Raw genomic sequence first — 26,331 nt, forward strand, 5'->3', positions numbered from 1 at the left:
GAGGATGCAGAAAAACACCTGAGGCTGGAATCAAACCTGGATCCCTGCCACCATGAGGCCACGGGGTGCCTGCACAAGCCTGGGAGTGACCATACCATGCAGCCCGTATCACTTTCACATTTGCAGCTGTCACACCAGATGTTAGATGTAATTTAGCATAGCTTAGTACAGTGGAATCTGCACTTTGTGACACACATGACAAAAGTGAGCTATACCTATGGCAGAGAGAAGGGGCAGCACAGGTGCCAGTTCTCCAGAGTGCACAATTGCATGCCATTTCTGCTGTAAACAGTTCAGCTGAGGATGTTGGAGGAAAGGCATTCAAAAACAGTCTGATGTGTTCGCACACAGAAATATGGTGTACTAACAAGTCTGCCAGTAAACTTGACGGAACTCTCAAATAATGTGGATAAGTTTGGTACTAGGCTTTGGCTGAGTTTATAACCCATTTTTTTCCAGCTTTGTCATTGTGGGCCACCTCATTTTCACACCTAGACACAACTATGATGCAAGCTGATGTTTCGTTTCCATTGCAATGTAAAGATAAACTATCCAAAAGCTGAGAAGTGCTGTTTGAAGCTCAGACTAAAGTCTGAATCAGTGCAATTCTTGAGAGATTTTGTCTGCACCATTGAGCTTTGTAATAGAAACATGCATAATGCTGTATGATTGGTTGAATTATTTGAATCCAAGCAATCGAAGAAACTGTTTCAAGGTACTTAAAGGTACTCGATGGAATTTTACTGAGGTAGCAGGAGTCCATATTAAGAAAAGAGATTATTTTGTTGAAGGCAGTTTAGAGAAGGTTTGCTAAGATGATCCCAAGTATAAAGAGATTGTCTTTGAGCAAAAGTTAAACAAGTTGTGACTTTACCCCAGAATTTAGAATAATAAGAGGTGATGTCATTAAAATGCATAGGACTCTTAAGGGGCTTCACTGGGTAAATTCTAAGAAGACTTTTCCCCTCAAGAGAAACTTGAACCAGAGACATATTCTCAGAATAAAGGGGCACCAATTTAAGACTGAGTTGAAGAAGAATTTCTTCTGAGATGTGAGCCTTTGGAACTCCTACTTTGGGGCAGAGTCCTTTTGTGTATTTAAGACTGAGTTAGATAGATTCTTGATCAATAGAGGAACTAAGGACTATGGAGAAAGGGCAGGAAAGTGATGCTACTGAGTGGTGGAGCAGGCTCAAGTGGCAAAACAACTTACTCCTGTTTCTATTTTGTATGGTATTATATTCTTGCCATCAGGGTTGCAACTGGGAATGACCTCACTTTATTGAGCTGTGAAACCAGTGACTACATTCTGTTGGACTTACCACCCCCAAATGCTGCCAGTCTAATCAGAGAGGGCTAATTGATGACCATGTGTCCTCCATAAGTGAGGTTTAGGGATCTGGACTGTTGAGTGTCACCATGGATAGGCTACATCATCGTTACATATAGCCGTTATTGCTGGGGTGGGGGACTCCTCCATAGGCCAGAGAATGTTGCAAAAGGTGGGCATCCTATGGTTCCCATTGGGAGTTCATTGAGGTTTAACAGGGATGGGGGGTCTCTCTAGACAATGGAAAGCTCCCACAACCACGGGTCAACAGCGAGCAGAAGTGAAAATAGGTGCTTAGTCGGTCATTTATGTGGCTCAGTGTGAGCCAGCTAGTTGCACCATCTGCCACCTTTCCTGCCATTGGCAAAATGAAAGGATGACAGTTGTGCCATTCTACCATCTTCCCAGCTACCATCCTGTCCCAAAAGGGCTGGCAAAATTCAGTTGTTTTTTGAGTTAAAATCAGATGATTGCTTTGGCCCTAAACTTTGAAGATTCTAAACTCAATGTAACTTCTACAGTGGTAAAATGTTAAAGAAAAGGAACAATGCTTGAATAAAAGATATTAAATCAGTAGTCTTTTCATGATAAGATTACAAGTGTTAATATTTCTTTTGTAGTCCAAGTGTATATAAATTATATTCAAAATTATTTGCTATATACCACTGTTATTTACAATCTACCTGGTATTTTTTTTGATAATATCTGCAGTATTGCTTTTTGTAGAAGGGAGAAAGACCCTCTGAAGGCAGAAAATAATTTCATTGTGTAAAATAATTTGCATTTTTCCAAATAAATGCTACTGGAAACCAAATTATCATTGTTAGTTAATATGGTCTCAACATTATGGAGAAATAGGTCTGACCAGAATGGTAGCCTAAAATGTGGTAACTGAGAACGCTAAAATAGAATAGAAAAGCCAACAAAAAGAATACTGTAATAGTGACCAACTTCCAGTTGATTTGGATTTTCTGTCTTTTTCATCACTGGCCGTGATTATAACAACAGCTTAAATTGAGCATGTTCACTTCGATGGTGTGATCTACTGTTTGCAGCAGTAGTTCCAAAATTGTTGAACTGTTAAGTAGAATTATCACCAGAGGTACCTATTCTTGGATCAGATTCCTATTCTACTGTTATGGCGAACTTACATGGAACAAATCTGTTATATCCAAATGGTGTTTATGTCTGTAATGCAAGCTTAATTTTGCCTGCATGACAAGATTCACTGCATATCAATATTCACTGTGTGAATTATTGAGCTGTTTCAATATTTTAGAGTGTTATACAAGTTACATTTTTATTATATTCTAGGCGACTGGGTTATGAAAATCAGTAATCGGGAGAAACGTCAGTTGAGAAAAGAGCGCCAAAAGAAGAAGTGTGACACGACAAGTTTCTTTGATCCTAATTTTTCTCTTTATTTTGATGGAAACAAAGCTGCTTCAAGATCAGCTAAGGACAGTAAAGGTTCAGATGATCAAGAAGGTATCAAAAGATGTTACCACTGGTCTTTTGTTGGCTATATAGGTTAAAATTTAAAGATGTACAAAAATCAAATCTCTTCAAAGATGCTATTCGATTTCTCTTCCAGTTATTATCCAGTTGGTAGAACATGAGGAATAAGGGCAGGAGTAGGCCATCTGACTCTTTCAGCTCCCTCTGCCATTCAGTAAGATTGTGGTTGAACTTTTCGTGGCCTCAGCTCCAGTTGCCTGCCCTCTCACTAATAACCCTTAATTCCTTTACTGTTCAAAAAATTATCTGTCTTAGCTTTAAAAACATTGAATGAAGCCTCAACTACTGGGCACGAATTCCACAGATTAGAACCCTCTTGGTGAAGAAGTTTCTTCTCAATCTGGTCCTAAAGCTGTTCCCCCTAATTTTAAGGCTATGCCCGCTTGTCCTAATTTTACCTGCCAGTGGAAACATCCTCTCTACTTCTATTTTATCCCCTTCATAATTTTATATGTTTCTATAAGATCCCCCCATCATTCTTCTAAATTCCAATGTATATAATTCCAGTCTACTCAGTCTCTCCTCATAAGCCAACCCCCTCAACTCTGGAAACAACCTAGTGAACTTCCTCTGCATATCCTGCAGTGCCAGTACATCCTTCCTTAAGTAAGGAGACCAAAATTGTACGCAGTACTCCCGGTGTGGCCTCACCAGCACCCTATACAGCTTTAACATAATCTCCCTGCATTTAAACTCAAACCCTTATTGCAATGAAGGACAAAATTCAATTTGCCTTAATTATCTGTTGCACCTGCAGACCAATGTTCTCTGATTCATGCACAAGGACACCCTGGTCCCTTTACTTAGCAGCATGCTGCAATTTCTTACCATTCAAATAATAGTCCTTTTGACTGTTATTTATACCAAAATGGATGACTTCACATTTATTAACATTGTACTCCATCTGCTGGACCTTTGCCCACTCACCTAAACAATGTCCCTCTGCAAAGTTTAAGACCATAAGACATAGGAGTGGAAGTAAGGCCATTCGGCCCATCGAGTCCACTCCGCCATTTAATCATGGCTGATGGGCATTTCAACTCCACTTACCCGCATTCTGCCCGTAGCCCTTAATTCCTTGTGACATCAAGAATTTATCAATCTCTGCCTTGATAGCGTCCCAGCCTCCACTGCACTCTGCAGCAATGAATTCCAATTGCCCACCACTCTCTGGCTGAAGAAATGTCTCCGCATTTCTGTTCCGAATTGACCCCCTCTAATTCTAAGGCTGTGCCCACGAGTCCTAGTTTCCTCGCCTAACGGAAACAATTTCTTAGCGTCCACCCTTTCCAAGCCATGTATTAAGTTTCTATTAGATCTCCCCTTAACCTTCTAAACTCCAATGAATACAATCCCAGGATCCTCAGCCATTCCTCATATGTTAGACCTACCATTCCAGGGATCATCCATGTGAATTTCCGCTGGACACTCCAGTGCCATTATGTCCCTCCTGAGGCGTGGGACCCAAAACTGGACACGGTACTCCAAATGGGGCCTAACCAGAGATTTATAAAGTCTCAGGAGCACATCGCTGCTTTTATATTCCAACCCTCTTGAGATAAATGACGACATTGCATTTGCTTTCTTAATCACGGATTCAACCTGCATGTTTACCTTTAGAGAATGCTCGACTAGCACTCCCAGATCCATTTGTACTTTGGCTTTATGAATTTTCTAACCATTTAGAAAGTAGTCCATGCTTGTATTCTTTTTTCCAAAGTGCAAGACCTCGCATTTGCTCACATTGAACTTCATCAACCATTTCCTGGACCACTCTCCCAAACTGTCTAGATCCTTCTGCAGCCTCCCCACCACCTCAGTACTACCTGCCTGTCCACCTATCTTCGTATCATCGGCAAACTTCGCTAGAATGCCCCCAGTCCCTTCATCCAGATCATTAATATATAACGTGATCAGCTGCGGCCCCAACTGTGAACCTGTGGGACACCGCTTGTCACCGGCTGCCATTCCAAAAAAGAACCTCTTATCCAAACTCTCTGCTTTCTGTCAGACAGCAAATCCTCAATCCATACCAGTAGCTCACCTCGAACACCATGGGCCCTCAACTTACTCAGCAGTCTCCCGTGTGGCACCTTATCAAAGGCCTTTTGGAAGTCTAGATAGACCACATCCACTGGGTTTCCCTGGTCTAACCTACTTGTCACCTCTTCAAAGAATTCTAACAAGTTTGTCAGGCACGACCTCCCCTTACTAAATCCATGTTGACTTGTTCTAATCCGACCCTGCTCTTCCAAGAATTTAGAAACCTCATCCTTAATGATGGATTGTAGAATTTTACCAACAACCGAGGTTAGGCTAATTGGCCTATAATTTTCCATCTTTTGTCTTGATCCTTTCTTGAACAAGGGGGTTACAACAGCGGTCTTCCAATCATCCAGGACTTTCCCTGACTCCAGTGACTTTTGAAAGATCTCAAACCAACACCTCCGCTATTTCCTCAGCCACCTCCCTCAGAACTCTAGGATGTATCCCATCGGGGCCAGGAGATTTGTCAATTTTAAGACCTTTTAGCTTTTCTAGCACTATCTCTTTTGTAATGGCAACCATACTCAACTCAGCCCCCTGACTCCCTTTAATTGTTGGGATATTACTCATGTCTTCCACTGTGAAGACTGACACAAAGTACTTGTTAAGTTCTGCTATTTCCTTATCTCCCATCACTAGGCTTCCAGCATCAGTTTGAAGTGGCCCACAGTCTACTTTTGCCTGTCGTTTGTTTCTTATGTATTGAAAGAAACTTTTATTACCATTTCTAATATTACTGGCCAGCCTACCTTCATATTTGATCCTCTCCTTCCTTATTTCTCTCTTTGTTATCCTCTGTTTGTTTTTGTAGCCTTCCCAATCTTCTGATTTCCCAGTGCTCTTGGCCACTTTATAGGATCTCTCTTTTTCTTTAATACATTTCCTGACTTCCTTTGTCAGCCATGGCTGTCTAATCCCTCCCTGGATGATCTTTCTTTTGTTGGGGATGAACCTCTGTACAGTGTCCTCAATTATACCCACAAACTCCTGCCATTTTTGCTCTACTGTCTTCCCTGCTAGGCTCTGCTTCCAGCCTATTTTTGTCAGTTCCTCTCTCATGCCCTTGTAATTACCTTTGTTTAACTGTAACACCATTACATCCGACATTGCCTTCTCTCTTTCAAACTGCAGTCTGAACTCTACCATATTATGATCGCTGCTTCCTAAGTGTTCCCTTACTTTAAGATCTTTTATAAAGTCTGATTCATTACATAGCACTAGGTCCAAAATAGCCTGCTCCCTTGTGGGCTCCGTGACAAGCTGTTCCAAAAAGCCATCCTGTAAGCATTCCAAGAATTCCCTTTCTTTGGATCCACTGGCAACATTATTTACCCAGTCCACCTGCAAATTGAAGTCCCCCATGATCACTGTGACCTTGCCTTTCTGACATGTCTTTTCTATTTCCTGGTCCATGTTGCGCCTCTGGTCCTGACCACTGTTAGGTCTGTCCATAACTCTCATTATGGTTTTTTTGCCTTTGTGGTTCCTCAATTCCACCCACACAGACTCCACATCATCTGACCCTATGTCATTCAGTGCCATAGATTTAATTTTGTTCTTAATTAACAAGGCCACCCCACCCCCTCTGCCCACCTCCCTGTCTTTTCGATAAGTTGTAAATTCTTGGATGTCTAACTGCCAGTCCTGAACCCCCTGCAACCATGTCTCTCTGATGCCTACCACATCATAATCATTCCCGATGATCTGTGCTGTTAGTTCATCTACTTTGTTACGAATGCTGTGAGCATTCGGGTAAAGTGCCTTAATGCTAACATTAGAGATATTGGAAGTCATAAGATGTCCTAAGTTATCCTTGCTTTTTGTTGCATTCCTAATCTGCCTCAAGGTTAAATTCACCTGCAAACATGCTATCCTCCTGCCTTTCTTTCCATTTAACTCCATACTCCCTGTCGCTTTCACTTTCCCCCCCCCCCCCCCCCCCCCCCCCCCCAACTCAGAAGTTTAAAGTCCTACTGACCACCCTATTTATCCTCTTCGCTAGAACATTGGTACCAGATCGGTTCAGGTGGAGACTGTCGCAATGGTACAGATCCCCCTGGTTCCAAAACTGATGCCAATGCTCCATGAAATGGAATCCCTCTTTCCCACACCAATCCCTTAGCCACGTGTTTACTTCCCAGTTCACAGTTCTCTGCACACTTTGCTCTTACCATTCATCTTAGCGTCATCCGCAAACTTTGACACAGTACTTGTGGTCCCCAATTTCAAAACATCAATGTAATTTGTGAATAATTGCAGTCCCAATAATTATCCCTGAGGCACACCACTAGTCACTAACCACTAACCAGAAAAGGACTCATTTATCCCCACTCTTTGCTTCCTGTTAGTTAACCAATCCTCTATCCATGCAAAACATTACCCGTAACACTATGCATCTTTATCTTATGCAGTAGCCTTTTGTGCAGCACCTTGTCGAATGCCTTATGGCAGTAAACTGCTCATTTAAATATTTTTACCAGTTAAGCCGAGGAGCTAGTACTGGTTTACATTTCAACCCGTTCACATTGAAACAACCACAAAACCATTACGTTTTGAGAATATTCTGAATATTCCTAAAAATTTTCTTCAGACTGTTTCAACTTCTATATTTTTAAATCTGTATATTTGACTAACATAACAGTAATCTTTTTAAATGTATTAGATCTTTAGTTGAGATCAAATTATTTATGGCAGAGTTGGTTTTGTAAGGCTGATAATTGCTAATCTAATTATTTTGTACATGTTCTATTGAGTACATTGGGGTTTTTCCAGTCATTCTTCAGCAGAATGGTGGTTATGCTGTATCATCAGGTCAATAGATCTGCTGAATTTACAGTGGATAATGAAGAAACCCATACTGAAATTCAATCTCTTAATAGTATTTAACCTGCTCCTGTAACCTTTCCTTTGAACATTACTTTTACTATTTCTGCAGCTTCTAAATCCAAATTAATGCTGCAATATCAGTTCACTCCTCCCCCACGCATCTTTAATAATATATGAATTTGCAAGGTGCATATTGAGGAATTTCATTTCGCTCCAGCTAAAAATGGAAAGATGAAAGGATTATTTTCAACCCCACTTCACCTCAAACTCTGTATCTTTTTTAGAGTTTGTGAATTCTTCATCATTGAGTATTTTTAAGGTTGGGATAGATAGTTTTGATCTCTCAGGAAATTGAAGAATATATGGAGTGAATGGGAAAGTAGAGTTGAGCTAGAAAGTCAGCCAGTCATTAGAATGACAGAGTAAGGTTGAGGGACCATATATCTGGTCTAAGCCGCCTTTGATTCACAAACAGCATGGGGGCATCATTGACTGGCCCAGCATTTATTATCCATCCATAATTGCCCTTGAAAACATAGTGATGAGCTGCAATCTTGAACTGCTGCAGTTCATTTGGTTTAATTACACCCCCAATGCTGTGAGGGAGGGACTTCCAGGATTTTGACCCAGAGACTGAATGAATGAAAATACATTTCCAAGTCAGGATGTGTGGCTATAGAGTTAGGTTGTTATACTGATACGAGGTACTGGTACCATTGCCAGTAATTCTTTATCCCTCCGAAAATCACAATGTCAGGCTCAATATGTTGGATAACAATCCAAGCTTCCAATCCCACATATTCTTGATCACAGATTGCCAACTTTAGCTTTTAACACTGGACCTTCACCTGAAGATAAATCTCACTTGCTCACATTGACTGTGAATTCCATTGGTTTGAGTCCTTCATCACTTAAGTATTAAATTTATATGTATGTTTTAGAATCCCTTCATTGTTTTGCTGTTTACTATGTCTGCAACTTCATACAGCCTAAATTCCCTGTTAACTAACGAATTGACAATACATTATCAACAAGTCTATTTCCCTCGATCAGTGTGATTGTGCAGTCCCTTTCCTTCAATCATTTGTATAGCCATTCACGTTTCCGAGCTACATACTCTACCTGCAAGTGCCTTTTAAAGGTCCTTCCTAAAATTCTTTGTCCTTAACTCATTTTATTTTGTTCTTTGATGGGAGTTGGGTGTACTTGACCAAGCCAGCATTTGTTTCCCATCTGTAATTGCCTACCATCTGACTATTGCAGTCTATTGTAGTTTATTGCAGAGCGGAGTTAAGGATGAACCACGCTGCTTGAATCTGTATCACATGTAGGTAAGGAGCAGATCAAGTACAGAAGGCAGATTTCCTTCTCTAAAGGGAATTTGATGAACCAGATAGGATTTTGCGGTAGTTTCGTATCTGTCATGACACAGGGTAAACCCCTCTGCTAATTTAAACCAGCAACGCAGAAAAGGTTCACCCCATGCTGTAATCTGTTAAAATTCGAGAGGCAAAGAATTATCCCAAAAGTCACTATTTAAAGTAAAAATAAACAACTTTGTCTGGTACACTTCGGCCCATTTCTCCTCTGCACTAACCTGCTGTAGTCTCCATTTCAATCTTAGGATTCTATCTTTCAGATAATAACCCTCGGGAATATTCTCAGCCTCTTTTTCGGAGTACTCTTTCACAGATATATTTTTTATCATCTTGTCTTGCTGCTGCAAGAGCAAAAGTTTACAGTGTGATGTAACTGAAATTATATATTGAAAAAGACCTGGATTGTTTAAGTGTCTCATCTTTTAGGATGGGAATGTTGGTTTTAGTTGCATCACACTAAACTTTTGCTATAAATTCTGGGTCCTCCGATCTTATACTCCACAACCACCTGATGAAGGAATAGCATTCCAAAAGCTAGTGCTTCCAAATAAACCTGTTGGACTATAACTTGGTGATGTGATTTTTACCTTTGTACACCCCAGTCCAACACCAGCACCTCCACGTCAAAATTAGAACTATTTGTCCTGCTCCACCTGTTCTTTCTGAGTAAACTTTACTCAGGTGAATTTTTTTATTGAGATCAAGTACTAACTCCTTACCCAGCCCTGCCTTGGCTATGCACCCTCCTGCAGTTCCTTGGCTCTTCTTGGGATTTCCTTTACTACATTCACTAATGTCACTGGCTTAGCTTGTTTTGCCACATCTTTTCTCACAGTGCCTTTCTTTAACAACTAGCACTGTGACTTTGAGTGTCCCACTTTACCACAGTGGAAACTCCTGAGGCCTTTCACCTCCTTTCCACCCTCTTGGGCTTTTTATTTTACCTGTGGTAAACTCTTACCAGTGACCTCTACTTTTTGTTTCGTAATGTAGGATCTCCCCTTTCCCAACTTTTATTCCTCACAGGATGAAATTCTGGCTGGAAACTTGTCTTATCCATGAGTATGTATTCATCTGCTAATTCTGCTGACCTTTTCACTTCCTGAACTTTCTGTTCCTCCACGTAAATTCTTAGCATCTCTGGAAGTGAGTTTTTAAACTCCTCCAGCAGGATAATCTTTCTAAGAGCCTCAAAGATCCTAACTATCTTTAAAGCATGCATCCATCTATCAAAATGACTATGTTAATTCTTTCAAGCTCAAAATAAATCTGACCTGATTCCTCCTTTATGTTTCTGAAGCGTTGTCTATACACTTCTGGTACCAATTCATAAGCACTTAAAATAGCCTGTTTAACCTCTTCATAATCTCTTGACCCCTCATCTGACTGTGGCAAATACCTCACTGGCTCTGCCTACCAGTTTAGTCGGAATTAGCATTACCCATAAATCCTCAGACCATTCCGTCTGCCTAGCCAATTTTTCAAATGAAATAAAGAAGGCTTCAGCATCTTTCTTATCAAAATGTGGAAGAGTTTTAACATATTTGTATATATCACTACTTTCTCTTTTAATCTCCATCCTGTTATCTTGACTTTGCTGACTAAGTTGCAACTTCTCAAGTTAAAATTCTCTCTTTTTGCTCAGCTAAGAACCTTCTCTGTCTTTCCCCCCCTTCTCTTCTTCTCTCTCCCTTTGTTTATCTTCTAACTCCATTTTCCTCAATTGTAATTTAAGTTTTTCTACCTCTACTGTACTTGTCTATTTCTCTGACACCGTTAAGTGTTTGAGTAATTCCCTTACAATTTCAGCTGTATTTGCCCTTGATTAAACCCAAATCTAACTTCTTTGTTAATTCTAAAAATATGGCCTTTTTCTTTCCTTTTAAACAGTTTTGGCAAACTTGAGAATCATCTTCAAATCCCAGAATCTCGTTAGCAATTTTAAGAGCCATTTCTCTCACTCTTAATTTAACCAACCACAAATCACTGAAAATAAACAAGTTGTCTCACCTACATTTTATTTAAAGATCTAGGATACTAAACTGCAAGTGTTTAAATCTACTGGGCTTTTTCATACCCCAAATCTATTCAAATCTCGGACTGGATCTGTCTAAACCTGTTCAAATCCTGAATCTGAGACCCAAACTGTTCAGATCCCAGATGAGCCACCAAACTGTTGCAATACGACATAAACCCCTCTGCTAACACAGAAAAGATTCACCCTGTTCTGTGATCTGTTAGAATTTGAGAGGCAAAGAACTATCCCAAAAATCACTATTTAATGTAAAATTAACAACTTTTTAAAAGTCAAACAGAGAATAATTAACTAACAACTATTTACAACTCCTTTCTCTAAACCTATCTTTTACTTTCTCCTCTACGATACTGGTCCGATATAGATCCCAATTACGATTTACAAAAAAAATGTCACGTTTCAAAACCAGTCAGCTTTGACGAGTGTCCTCTGTAGATTTTCCTCTATCTTCTTTTCTTCTTAGGGATTCTGCTTCACAGGTCATTGTTAGATAAAGGTACCTTTAATAGAGCAAATCTTTCTGTAAGCAGTCTCTCTAGTTATTGGTGCTCACTACTCTTTGCCACTCTGGGTAACTGTCCTAAACATCAGATCATTTCATTGGTTTACTGTTGCCAAAACATTATTTTTTCAAATTAGTTTTGATTTTGATAATATGGGGTATAAATTAAACTGATTGTCGAAATTCAAATTTGTTTTTGCATCCTGGCAACACAACTCTTAGTTGTTTTGACCAAATGTTACATTGTTACCTTGTTCAGAACATTTTGTGCTAGCCAGAAAGTTCAGTTCCCTTAAAGATACAGTACACCCCCAACTTCAAAAAGGTGACCCTGATTCTGAGATTAGCTTTCAATTCCAGATTTTATTTAAATTCCAAGTTTCTAGGTCCCAGATGCATTACTCTTTCCTCTGGATTTTATTCCAGTGATATTATTGTTATGTCAGCACCTCCCTCTGACTTGCTTAAGTACTCTGGGATGTTCCTCTACTTTAAAAGGTATATAAGTACAAATTCAGCAAATGCAGGACACTGATTTCACAATAAAATATGCTTCTGATGGCAAAGTGAGGGTGTTAAGAGAGCTAGAGTTCAGCCTTGGAGTTTTGGTAACATCTATCTGCCTGAAATAACCTTGTTGGACACGGATACTATAATTAGTACAGCGCCAATCAGATGTAAAATGGAACATTCTTTTCCCATAACTAAGTATATTTTTTGTGTTACTAAAGTATAACTTCTCAGCAAAAAAGCAAATTGGACTGTATTAAATGTCTTTCTAACTAGGAAAACCCTAGTTAGAAAGTAATGGTTGGGAATTTGATTGCGAGGGCCTGCATATAATTTAATGTGAGAGTCAGTTAAGCCACTAAATTGGTAGAAATAATAAAAATATTTAGATAAACTAAGGCAAGCCTAAGAAATACATTGTTCCAAATATTTTGTAGAATTATTCAGCTATTTCGGAGCTGTTGTATTAGACTAGACTTGAAATCTTATAACTGTGAGTGAGTGGACTGATGATGCTGTAATAAATAGCTACAGTTGTCATGTCCTGTATACTGATCTGAATTGAAACTGATTGAAATAGAATCCTCTAGGCTAACACGTGCAGTGTATGCACAGTTCCACAAACAGTTGCATCTAGAGGCTAACGATTTGATGTAAACTGTAGTATGGAGCTGGGAGTTAGCATGTTTTGTCAAGTACTGGAGTAGTATAAAATAGCTGCAAAAAATACATTAATAGCTAGCACTAGCTTATCTATATGTCAGGGCAAAACCTTTAAAATATAAAAATTAATAGTAGGAATCTTAATCAAGGGGAGTAAAGGTGAGGCCCAGCAATCAGTCAGTATCTGAACAAGAAAGACAAGTTAGCCTTTCAGCTGAGATTATTCTTCATCTACAGTTAATACTTATCACTTCAGCCCAGCTCTTGCACCAAGATGCTATTCTGCTTTACTCTTTCACATGTTGCTTACCTGCAGAATGTTCTATTATATTTCTCTATTGCAAGCACATGCAGATAATGCCCTTATTCACTGTCAGGGTGAATACTTCTGGGAATAATATTGATCTCTCCTCTCTAATACATTTTGGAATAAAACTGTCCCACTGAATATAACTCAAAGTAATCTCAGAGTTCTATTGACTTTCCACACTGACTTTTATACAACCCAGTTGATTAAAGTGATAAAACTAAACCACTTGGCTTCTTAGCTTATGATTTGTCTTAATGAATAAAATTGTTAATGAAGTTACTGCTGATCAATGACATTCTGCCTGCACTGTGTCAGTGGATCATATCTATCACCGTAAAGGCTTTTTATCAATGACTGTAAGTCTTTACAGAGGAACCCTTCAACACAGATAAGCTGTAGAGTAAAGGGCGTGATTTTGACAGTGCCAATTTGTGGACTGAAATATAAACAAAGTGCTGGGGAAATTCAGCAGGTCTGGTAGCTCATGTGGAGAGAGAAACAGAGGTGACATTTCAAGTCTCATATGACTGTTCTGAACAGTGCTGCTGAGTTTCTCCACCACTTTTTTGCTTCAGATTTTCAGCATCTGCAGCATTTTGATTTTACTGTGCTGAAAAATGATGGATTACGTTAGGTCTTCATCTTGACATTAAGGCTGTATTTTGGCTGAGGAAGTGGGACTCTGGAGACAGGTTCATATTTGGGTCGTGATTCTGCCCTGAACAGAAAACAACTGATTTTGGTGTGGGCGAGGGGTTACTTGTTGGGGTTTGGGACAGGAAGCCACTTAATGGCATAATGAAGCAGGAGTAAAGGCAGAAATTCCAGGGAATCCAAGAATGTGTTGCAACTTGTGCTCCATTTTATCAACAATTTGGGGGAGAATTGTCATATGAAACACCTGGTAAGTTATGGAGTATTAGGGGCATTATATTCTATCTACAGTATCTTATTTTTAGTTATATTATTTTGATTTTAAACTCCTTTCTGCATTGGAAATAGGATTGTTTATTTGTGACACAAAGCACTGGCCTGTGCTGAATCATGTTGTATTTATGTGCCGTTTTATACCTAAGTCCTGTCATCAGCCGATGAACTGTATCATTGCACAGGCTCATCCTTGTGTAGACAAATTGTGCAAGCTATAATAAACTTGACAGTAAACGAAATTACATTTCCTTCCACTTGAGGTCCCTCTCCTGTTATACACCATTCACTATCTGATGGTATGAACGGGATATCCTTGAAATCTCCAGTAATGTTCCTCGATGAAAATGTTTACCTTGTGTGCTTGTTCTTTACCTTGCATAGCTGAACACAACTTCAACAGCAGGAGGGTCTTGGTCTCTACCTGAACCAACCCAGTCAAAGATACCAGATATTGTATGATTTTTGTTTTGTCCTTTGCTTTAAGTAATGGTCCTTTCTAATAGTTGTTTGAAGTTGTGAAAATCGGTAGTGCGCATAGTGAAGGAAGTTGACCTCATGGCTTCTGTGTAAACTGGTTGCTGCCAGATATCTTCTGCAAATGGCAATGCAAGTTGGATCAGTTACTAATTTTTAAACCTGAGATCGATTTTATTTTGTTAAGCAAAGGTATTAAGAGATAGGGGGCCAAAGGCTAATAGATGGAGTTAGGTCACAGATCAGCCATGATCTTATTGAATGTTGGAGCAAGCTTGAGGGGCTGAATGGCCTACTGATGTATATTCCTCTGCACTGGTAGGCATGCTGTTAATTTTATAACTGAGCTGGTCTTTTGTGGAATAATGATATTAAGGGATTTTGGGACATAGGTGAGTTATAAGAAAGTTATGTGACGTTAGTTATATCAATCATGGTCTCAAGTTCCGTTCCTATCTGCCAACTCTTGATATTTAGCCTTATCAGTTTGATAGTATGTGTGCATTTTCAAGTATTTCTGAATGTTTTGAAGGTTTCTGTCATTGCAGGTCTGAAAGATAGTGAGTTTCAAACTCCTGCCAGTTACTGAGTGCAAAAGAATTCTTATCAACTTCTCACTAATCCATCTATCAATTGCTTTAGAGGCAAAAAAAAATCTGCAGATGCTGGAATCCAAAGTATACAAACAGGAGGCTGAAAGAACACAGCAAACCAGGCGGAATCAGGAGGTGGACAAGTCAATGTTTCGGGTATTAATCCTTCTTCAGGACTCTTTTCCAGGCAGCTTCAGAAATACCTGAAGAAGGGTTAATACCTAAACGTCGAGTTCTCTACCTCTTGATGCTGCCTGGCTTGCTGTGTTCTTCCAACCTGCTGTTTGTCTACTACTATTTGCTTTAAATACACATGGTACTGATCTCTCTTGAAAAGGAAGTCGACACTTACTGTCTATCCAGACTATTGAATTGTAGCTTATACACTTCATTTACATCTCTGTTAAAACTTTTCTGTTTGTGAATAAATGACCCAATTTATCAAATCCTTTCTCATTGCTAAAATTCTCCATTCCTGGCAACATCTTTATAAATTTCTTATTGTACTGTATCTGATGTAATCATATTTTTCCTGTCATACAATGAGCACAACTGTATGTACTACTCTAGCTGCAGCATAACTAACATCTTCAACATCATAGAATCATAGAATCCCCTCATTGTGGAAACAGGCCCCATCGGCCCAACAAGTCCACACTGACGCTCTGAAGCGCATTCAACCCAGACCCTATCCTTTGTAACACTGTATTTCCCCTAGGTAATGCACCTCACCTATGCACCCCTGAACACTGGGCAATTTAGTGTGACCAATTCATCTAACTTACATATCTTTGGACTGTGGGAGGAAACTGGAGCACCCGGTGGAAACCCATACAAACACTGGGAGATTGTACAACGTACTCATAGACAGTTGTTCATGGTTGAAATCAAACTTGGGTCCCTGGTGCTGTGAGGCAGCACTGCTGAGCCACTGTGTCGCCCTCTGAGCCACCATGCCACTAGTGCTGCTACACCTGCTGAGTTTGTCCAAATTTCCTTATTTTATTTTAAATCTCAGAACAACATTCCAACAATAACCCTGAAGACCTGTATTCCAGAACCTGCTGCTTTCCTAGTCACGCTGTTCCAGTACAACTATAAGGAGAAAGTGAGGACTGCAGATGCTGGAGATCAGAGCTTAAAAATGTGTTGCTGGAAAAACAGCAGGTCAGGCAGCATCATAGGAGCAGGATTCCTGAAGAAGGGCTTATGCCCAAAACGTCGATTCTCCTGCTCCTTTGATGCTGCCTGACCTGCTGTGATTTTCCAGCAACACATTTTTAAGCTCACTGTAACTATAACACTGGCATCTACTTAACAGTGGGGAAAATGGCCAAGATCTGTCCTGTACACAATGCATGACAAATCCCATCCAGCCAGTTATTTATCTAACAGCCTACTGTCGGTCAACAATAAAGTAATGGGAGGTGACGTCAATGAGGCGATCAAACACCATCGACTAACGGCAGGTAAGAGACTAGGAATACTGTGGTGAGTAACTCAACATTTGACTCCCCAAAGCTGTTCACTATCTATGAGGCACAAATTAGGAGTGTGATGGAAGACGCCCCATGCTCGCTTCCTATTTCAGATTGCCTTTGAATTCTGTTTATTGATTATATTCTGAAATGCTTAGTAACATGAACTGTTATGGTAGCCAGTTCTATTAACTGAAATAACCACTCCAGGCCAAGAGAAGAAATACTGAGTAGTTCCAGTGGGGCATGTCATGGCAAAGGTCAAACAACAATCTTAACATTTATTTTATCTCCTAACTTTAATCCCAATTACATTTCCTTAATAACTTTTCCTATGCAAAGAAAACAAATCCAAATTCCTTAAACGTTAACATTTTAATAGTTTGATTGCTTCTTTTCTTAAGTAAAATTTTCATCTGATTAGGTGAAGAGAACTATACCCAGTATCACAGCTCCTTGTCATATACACTCTGTTCCTTTCCTTTCAAATTATATCTTGTTACTATTTAGTTTAACATCTGCCAAATGTCTGTACAATGGTAAGATGAAAAAAGGAAAATATTAAATATGTAAAATATTTGAAATAAAATTGGAAATACTCAGCAGGTTTGGCAGTACCTCTGAAGAGAGTTAATAAGAGTCAGTGTTTCAGGACTCTGACCTTTTTGAGTGTTATTTGGTTGTTGTGAGTTCTTTTACTTCCTTGGCTATTGAATAATGGATGATTGTATAAAAGTACACACACATGCTCTGCAGTTCTAAATTGTATGATGTATTTGTGACATTTTCTACTATGACCAGTCCAAAGCTGGTAAAATTGGGTGTCACTTTTAGCCACATTTGGTGCTTCTCAGCCAGTTCTTTCATAAGGTAATGTTGTAAGGGAACTAGAGAATAAACTCATTCCCTAAAGGCTAATTGTAAAAGAACTAAGAATAGCACAATAATAAATGTAATGCCATGTGTTTGGAGGGTTAATGTGTAACTAAAATGCTACTGTTTGACATAACGTCTGGTGATTGTGATTAATACAAACTGATTACATTTTTGGATTGATATATTATTTTGAATCTTTTTCTCAAGACCTTGAATTCTCCTCGGAGGATGCACTGGCCAGCCATCGCCACTCCACAAACTTTAATTGAAAACACGTTTTTGATGCTATCGTGTTTGAAGGTCTAGTAACTCACTAAGTGCAAGAGGAAATGAAGTTTTGTTTCACAGCAAACTTTGACCGCAGTAGTAAATTTGAAGGCTGAGCAGAGATAAGAATAGCTGCAGGAGAAAACCATAGTTACTGTAATTGCATGATTGATAATAGCAGTCAAAGACGTCACACCCTTAGAACCGACATCTTACTTTGTGTTACAGGAAGTCTTACCAGGTACTGATCATTTGCCGTCAGTTTTTAATGCTCAAAATTGTTGCTGCAGGCAAGTTGTTGCGAATGGCAGTATTGACCATAAACTGTTACAATTGACCTCTAATCTCTCGATTAGAAAGGAATTGAAGATGTGCCATTAGACAGCCCACATACTTAAAGTCTATCTTGGTTTCTGGATGTCAAGAAAATGGGGACAGAAGAATTATAACCCATGAAATACTTTTGTACATCTCAGTTAGCAGGAGGTGTGGTTAGATGCTACAACTACAAAATAAATGCAACCAAGTGTTTACTGTTGTTATTGTGTAAAATTAAGCATGCAGTTTTCAATTCACTTAAGATCAGGAGTGAGCCTTTTCTGCTATTTCAGTTTACAGAGGAACTCCAAAAAGACATTGATAAGTTGGTAGAAAGGACAGTTAATTATATTGACTTTATAACTCTTCACAGATACTGACATACCTGCTGATCTTTTCCAATTTTATTTCAGGCCTCTTACGTCTGTGATATTTTGCTTTCTTAATTTTCATCTGACAATTTTACAGACATTTGACATGTCGAAGCAAAAGCAGATGACGCTTAATAAGTGTGATGTGAAGCATTTTGATAGGAAGAACATTATCAAATAGGGGGTACAATTCCAAAAGGGGTGCAGGAGCAGAGGAAACTGGTTGACAGACGATTAAGGGTTGAAAATGTGTTGCTGGTTAAAGCACAGCAGGTCAGGGAGCATCCAAGGAACAGGAAATTCAACGTTTCGGGCCAGAGCCCTTCATCCTGAGGAAGGGCTGTGGCCCGAAACGTTGAATTTCCTGTTCCTTGGATGCTGCCTGACCTGCTGTGCTTTAACCAGCAACACATTTTCAGCTCTGATCTCCAGCATCTGCAGACCTCACTTTTTACTAGACGATTAAGAGTGGTAGGACAGGTACAGTTAATAACACATCCAGTGTCCTTGGATTTTATTAGCAGGGAAATTGAGTATAGGAGCAAGAAAGCGATGTTGAACTTGTATAACAGACTTGTTAGATTTCAACTGACACATTGTGTACAGTTGTGGGATCCACATTATAGGAAAGATGTGAATACCTTGGAGATGTTGAAGAAGTGATTTACAAAAATGGTTCCAGGAATGAGAAGTGTAAGTTATGGGAATAGATTGAAGACGTTGGGATTGCTCACCTTAGAGAGAAGGCAGCTGAGGGGAGATTTCATGGAAGTTTCAAAATTACGAATGGCTGGATAGCGTAGGTAGGGAGAAGTTTTTTTCCATTCAAAAAGGAACAAGAGCAAAAGAGCATAGATTTAAACTGTTAAAAATCACACAACACCAGGTTATAGTCCAACAGGTGTATTTGGTAGCACTTGCTTGCAGAGCGCCACAACCACCTGATGAAGGAGTGGCGCTCCGAAAGCTAGTGCTTCCAAATACACCTGTTGGACTATAACCTGGTATTTTATGATTTTTAACTTTGTACACCCCAGCCCAACACCGGCATCTCCAAATCAGATTTAAACTGATATGCAAACAAAGCAAGTGTGGTATGAAAACAAAACTTTTCACTCAGTCAGTACTTAATGTGTGGAATTCACAGTCTGAAAATGTGGTGGCAGCAATTGAGGCATTCAAGATTGGATAATTGCATTGGATGATTATTTGGATAAAAATAGTGTGCAAGAGTATGGGGAAAACACAGAAGATTGTCACTAGGTAGTCTGTATCTCAAATCCATTTATCCACATTTGCACCATACTCATCAGCATTTCTCTGCAACAGAAGTCTATCAGTTTCAATGACAATTTCAGTCTCAATGGGTCTTTTGGAGTAAGAATTGTATATTGCCCTGAATTGTGTGCAAAATATTTATTGATTTCACTTTGTGACTTTCATAACTTTCTGGGCCTTCTAGTTTAATGCTGTCTGAAAACCTGGATCTCTAACTATCAGTGACTGGTTGAAGGAATATATATGGTTTGAGATTACAGGAGTCTTGCATATGTATAAAGCTGAGGCCTAGTGTGTATTTATGGAAATAAAACTTTCTACAAATCACCATACATTTCCTAAATCCCCATTCTCCAAATCCTACTACTACTTATCAATCCATGTACATTGTTTTGCATGCTTTTAATATTAACTAAAACTCTTATGTATCAGATGCCTTCCACATGTGTAAATATACACCATTTTTGTTTCTTTTCATGGGATCTGAGTTTTGCTGGCTTGGCTAGGTTAGGCTAATTGTTGCACATTCCCAATTGTGCTTGAAAAGGACATATCGTTGTCCTTGATCTGACATCCTCAAAATATTCAGCTGGGTTAGTCAACCGCCATCAAAACACACACGCGTTCATTAGAATGTTTTTAGAATCTGGTGAAAATTCTGTATGTTAGCTTGCAAACTCATAACATTGTCCTAGTTGTTCTAATCTTGGCAATAAAATCCACACTTTTTGTACATCCATCACCTTATACAGTAAACTCATTAATCCAAGACCCCTTTACTTAATGGCCATGAAGCAGAAAATGAGCAATTATAGAGTCATATGACATGGAAACAGATCCTACAGTCCAACCAGTTCCATGCCGACTATAATCCCAAACTAAACTAGTCCCACTTGCCTGTGCTTGGCCTACATTATTCCATTTTATTCACATATTTATCTAAATGCCTTTTAAGCATTGTAACTGTACCCGTGTCCGCCACTGCCTCTCAAAGCTCATTCCACACAAAAACCATTCTGTGTGTAAAAACCAATCACCAATGTCTTTTTAAAATCTTTCTCCTCTCCTTAAAAATATGCCTCATTGTCTTGAAATCACCCACCCTAGGGAAAAAGATACCTGTCAATTACCTTATTTACACTCCTCGTGATTTTATAAACATCTGTAAGGTCACTCCTCAAACTCCTAGGTTCCAGAGAAAAATGCCAATCCAGCCTCTCCTTTTAACTCAAATCCTCCATTCCTGGCAACTTCTTGCTAAATCTTTTCTGAACCTGCTCCAGCTTAATATTATCCTTCCTATAACAGGGTGACCAGAATTGGACACAATACTCCAGAAGAGGCCTCATCACGTCTTTGTGCAACCTCAACATAACATCCAATTACTCAAAATTCTGAGCAAAGAAGGGCAAGCATGCGAAAAACCCTTGGGTAAATGTGAGATTTTCAGTCGCCAGTAAGACGAGGAGCGAAGGCACAAGTTTGTAACAGATTTGAGGTTTTTCGAAGATACTTACAGGCATTTTTCTGAGAATACTTACATTACCATAGAAAAAGGATTTTCAGGAAACTTTCCTGAAAAGGATTGGTCAAATATTACCTACAAAGAGGAAAAGTTTGTGGCTCTGCAATAGTTCATTGAATATTTAAGTGTTGGCCTAAAGTTGATTGAATCACATTTTGATTTCCACTGCATAAACAGTATATCTTTCATAATTATACATCTGCCCTTTTAACTAGATCATTTGTTTTATAAATAAATGTGAAATTGCTTGTAAAATATTGAAGATGCTATAGCAAAAGATATTTAGCCAACTGTTATTTTTTTTCACTCTTTTTTCCAGAGACCACTGCATGGAATGCTTCGTCTGATTCTTTAGTTGATACAGTTTCCAGCTGGAATGAGCCCACTGACAAAGCTGTCACATGGCAGTTCACAGGGAGAGGAGAAACAAGCTCTGTGGCTTGGGGACCCTCAGATAAACCAATGGCTACCTCAGGTTGGAGCATGACACCCAAGGACTTGACTAATAGTGGAATTGACTGGGACACTGCAGATTCTGCTGAGCAGGACATCTTCGCTAATATAGGTCAGTATCCTTAGAATTACTTACAAATGCAGTAAAATCAAAGGAATGAATGAAGCAATAGGTTAAACTAACAGCTCAGACAGATGGATGAAACTGTTGTGACAAAATTTTTCTCGTACACAGGATTAGGAGCTCAAATGATTAAGGTTGAGGTGTCTCCAAATTGTCCCTAGTTTGATTCCAGGCAAAAGAAAACTATCCATAATGAAACACAAAATTGTTCATGGAAGTGTTGAGTGTGGAAATCTTTGCCCTCCTCTCTGTCTGTTCACTAACACCTCTACGTCTCTTTCTGTGAATTGGAGAGTAAGCTTTCCTTCTTGGTCATGTAGGAATATCGAGGCTCGAGCACCAGTATGAGTTGTAGTTCCTGGCATGCAGCATCTGAGTGCTGTGCAGCTGGATTTTAATTATGGTGCCAGACGTGTGAAAACCAAAAGGTCCGGGCAATAGCATGTGCCTCGGCCTCTCTGGCTTCAAGGAGCCTGAGAGTCCAGTAGCATAATAATTTGGAGAAGAATGGCAGATTGTCTGAAAAGAGTCCCTCTGCGCAGCAGGCTGGACACCATGAATTTCCCTCAACAAAACACTTTAGCTGCAAATAGGAAAATTTCATTCACTGATAAGGAATTTACCTAACCCATGTTAAATGTGATGTGAAGTTGTACCTGCCAAAACTGGTAAATCATGACAGGGAAGAACAAGAGATGCTACAGTTTTGACCTGGTAATGTCAGACATTCCTCTAAGTTATTTATATTAGATTTGAGCTTTTGTACTCAGAACCAGAGGGAACCTTGTACGGTGTGTATATTCTTTTACAGTTATACAATGAAAAAAGCAAAAGATGAAAATACAAAGGTAAAATTTATATCATTTCAAAATAAATGTGCCTGTCAGCATCTAAATGGCTTTGATGAGATGAATCTAGAATAACCTTTTGGTAACATAAGCTTGCCTAGTCTCCCTTCTAAGATTTTTCAACTCTTATGTGCTTTACGCCTGCCTTATGAAAATAAGATCACCCATATAATGGGACTTTTGGTGCCTGTGGTGTCAATAAATTTTGCCAAGTCAAGCAACTTTCTAACTACTCATACATTCTGAAATTCTCTCACTCCCAATTCAATACAGACTGTCCACCATCTACAATGTTCAAGTCTGTAATGTAATGGAATACTCTCCATTTATCTGGATGAGTACAGCTTTGACAACATGCAAAAAGTTCAACATCATGCAGGCCAATGCAGTTCACTTGATCAGTACCCTGTTTATTCACTTCCTCCATCACTGCACACAATGACACTTGTGAAGCCTCCTTTGACAGTACCTTCCAAACTTCCAACTTCTACCACTTAACAAAAGAATGGAAGCACCATTCTGATCTCGAATTATATCGCTGCTCCTTCACTGTCACTGAGTCACAAAACTGGAAATCCCTTTCCACACTATCTGCACTGAAGTAGTTCATCAAGGTGGTTTGTAAAGGGCATTTAGGGGTGGGCAACAAATGTTGACCTTATCAGTGATACCCATATTCCATTAATGAAGCAAAGATTGGTGGAGTAGCAGAAAGCATAAGGGACTGTCTGAGAATATAGAGACTGGAGAGTTGGGCAGAAAAGTGGCAGATGGCTTTCAATCCAGACAAATGTGAGGTGATGCATTTAGGCAAGACTAATTCTAGAGCAAATTATACAATGGACGCAAGAGCCTTGGGAAAAGTTGATGGGCAGAAAGATCTGGGAGTGTAGGTCCATTGTATCCTGAAGGTTGCTGCACAGAGTGGTCAAGAAGGCATATAGTATGCTTGCCTTCATTGGATGGGGTATTGAGTATAAGAGCTGGCAAGTCATGATAAAATTGTACAAGACGTTGGTTCGGCCGCATTTAGAATATTGTGTACAGTTCTGGTCATCACATTACCAAAAGGATGTGGACGCTTTGGAGAGGGTGCAGAGAAGGTTTACAAAGATGTTGCCTGGTATGGAAGGTGCTAGCTATGAAGAGAGGTTGAGTAGGTTAGGTTTATTTTTACTAGAAAAAAGAAGATGGCGGGGGTGGGGGGGGGAAACCTGTTTGAGGTTTACAAAATCATGAAGGGTATAGACAGGGTGGATAGAGACAAGCTTTTTCCCAGAGTGAAGGATTCAGTAACCAGAGGTCATGCTTTCAAGGTGAGAAGTGGAAAGTTTAAGGGGGATGCACGCTTCAAGTACTTCACACAGAGGGTGGTGGGCATTTGGAACGCATTGCCAGCAGAGGTGGTAGAGGCAGACACGGTAGATTAATTTAAGATGCGTCTGGACAGATGCATGAGTAGGTGGGGAGCAGAGGGGTACAGTTGCTTAGGAATTGACTGACAGGTTTAGACAGTACATTTGGATCGGCTCAGGCTTGAAGGGCCGAAGGGCCTGTTCCTGGGCTGTAAATTTTCTTTGTTCTTTGATTGCAAGTGCTTTTCTTTACTTAACAATCAGTAGTTCCTATACTACAGTCCTAAAACAAAATGTCTCATGACATAGGCCAAAAGACATTTACGCAAACTGCTAACAGTGATAGCTCTGAACCTAAAAGTTTGTTCTAATGTAAAACAAAAGTCTGCTAAACACTTTTGTCGCAGATCCCATGGCTACTTCAGCATGGGGGAGAAATAGTGTCTGTGCCAAGCAGTCAAGACAATGTTTACCTGACTTGGGATATTTAATATGCAGGGTTATAATATAAACTGTTTGTTGATTCACCCTCACACCATTACTGGATAAAGATGCCTGCAGCAATTGTTTTCCACAAGTACTTGTTTTTTTACCTGTTCAAGTCAGTGATTTATTTGCCGCACAAAAAGAAGTGACAAAAACAGTTTTACTCTATTTTTCTCTTGAGCAATGTTCAAGAAGGATCGTTTGAAATGCTTTTAAGTCTGTCAGTATCTGCAGTTGGAATTTTGTGCAGGAGTTGGGATATGTGAGAAATAAATGATGAGGGAAAGGAGACCTACCTGGACAACAAAAGAAACCAAAGAAAAAAAGGGCATAGATGAAAAGGAGGGAATAAAAGGGAGAGGAGGAGGAGCTGGAAGAGAAACAGTAAGGGAAGTTGGTGGCTTGCATTGTTAGATTAATAGTTTACAGTAAATATTATCGATAAGATTTGTAATTTTTTATTAAGATTACTGTAGAAAATTTGAAAGTGCATGGACGGATATGGTCAGTATTTACAAAATTTGACTTTGCATTTACACCTATCCATGAGTTTTCAGGGTGTGGGAGTCTTTACAAGAACGTGTTGGGTGTTTTCGTGTGTAATCTTCTATATTAACATCACAATGTAAAGAACTTTATAAATTAACCATTTGTAAAATAATTATAAGTCACCATCATCTCAGAGACAACCACAGAGATGCACTCTCATTAGAGAGAAAGAGAGAGGACTGCTGGTGGTTTAACTTGGGGGTCACCACAATTCAGGAGAGGTTGAGAGGGAGAGTCTGTCATGGTAACTTCAACCAGTCTGAGAATTGAATCAACATTGTTGGCATCTACATCGTAAACCAGTTGAACAGTGAACTCAGCTAAGCAACCCTCGATAATTAGAAGATTGCACTAAAAAAAGAAACAACTCAACAGGTCTGACATCATTTGTGGAGAAAAAATAGAGCTAAATTTTAAGTCCAGTCATCTTTCTTCAGAGCTGGACTCGAAATGCTAACTCTGCTTTCTCTCCAAAGATGCTGCCAGACCTGCTGATTTTCTCCAACAATTTCCACTTTAATCAGGAAGCTTGTTTCCAAATAAGAATTTGATTATAAATTTAAATTCCTTCAGTCTTTGACACATTGAAATGCAGAATAATTAAATGTTAATGGTTTTCAAGAGCCGTTTTTCCTGATGAGACTTTCTTACAACAAGTGACACTCACACTGATAACTGGTTTGAAAATTGGATTGTTCCGCAGCCTTGATTTAATAGTTATTTCTGCAAGCAGACAGTGCTTGTTTGGAGAATGAGCCCGTTTATAAGCACTTTTATTCCAATCGCAGTGTAACAAAAAATTCCAAACCTTCATTTCAGGAACAACTATTTTGTTGCTTTGTCTTGAATTGATCTTGCTGATTTGTGTTTAGGTACATGGGAAAACAAGGCAGGTGTTAGAAGCCCTCCTGTGACCTTTGGAGCATTTACAGATCTTCCCGAAGCAAGTAAGTGACCAAGAACATGCCTGTCAATATGCTACTTTCATTTCATTGCCAGCAGTGAGCTATATTGAACTGCTTTAGAAATAGAGATTGCTGATTTGTCACCAATATATTATAAGACACTAATGCAATCGAAGAGTTTAAATAATGCCATAAATTGAGATGGTAATGAAATTTTGATATTTTTAATAAATAGCATCCACAACAGCCTATTTATCACGAGTTTCTGTTTTAAATAAGTGCCGTGCAATGCTGGATACCACAGAGTAGTTTGTTGATGTTTCACCGCACAATGTATGAGTTGTTTTAATACAGCAACTCATTGCATTTGAATCTAGTGCCA

General features: G+C 39.3%; 1 protein-coding gene across 1 annotated transcript in view; it reads left to right on the forward strand.

Annotated features, from left to right (window-relative positions):
- LOC132834812 (protein LYRIC-like) overlaps window positions 1-26,331 on the forward strand; it is a 99,960-nt gene that overhangs the window by 33,458 nt on the left and 40,171 nt on the right. The window contains exons 4-6 of the mRNA XM_060853863.1: window positions 2,645-2,818; window positions 21,549-21,794; window positions 25,917-25,991. Coding sequence (XP_060709846.1) covers window positions 2,645-2,818; window positions 21,549-21,794; window positions 25,917-25,991 — 495 coding nt within the window. The remainder of the gene's footprint in view (window positions 1-2,644; window positions 2,819-21,548; window positions 21,795-25,916; window positions 25,992-26,331) is intronic.

The sequence above is a fragment of the Hemiscyllium ocellatum genome, chromosome 3, assembly GCF_020745735.1.
Source record: "Hemiscyllium ocellatum isolate sHemOce1 chromosome 3, sHemOce1.pat.X.cur, whole genome shotgun sequence".
In the NCBI taxonomy this organism is placed as follows: Eukaryota; Metazoa; Chordata; class Chondrichthyes; order Orectolobiformes; family Hemiscylliidae; genus Hemiscyllium; species Hemiscyllium ocellatum.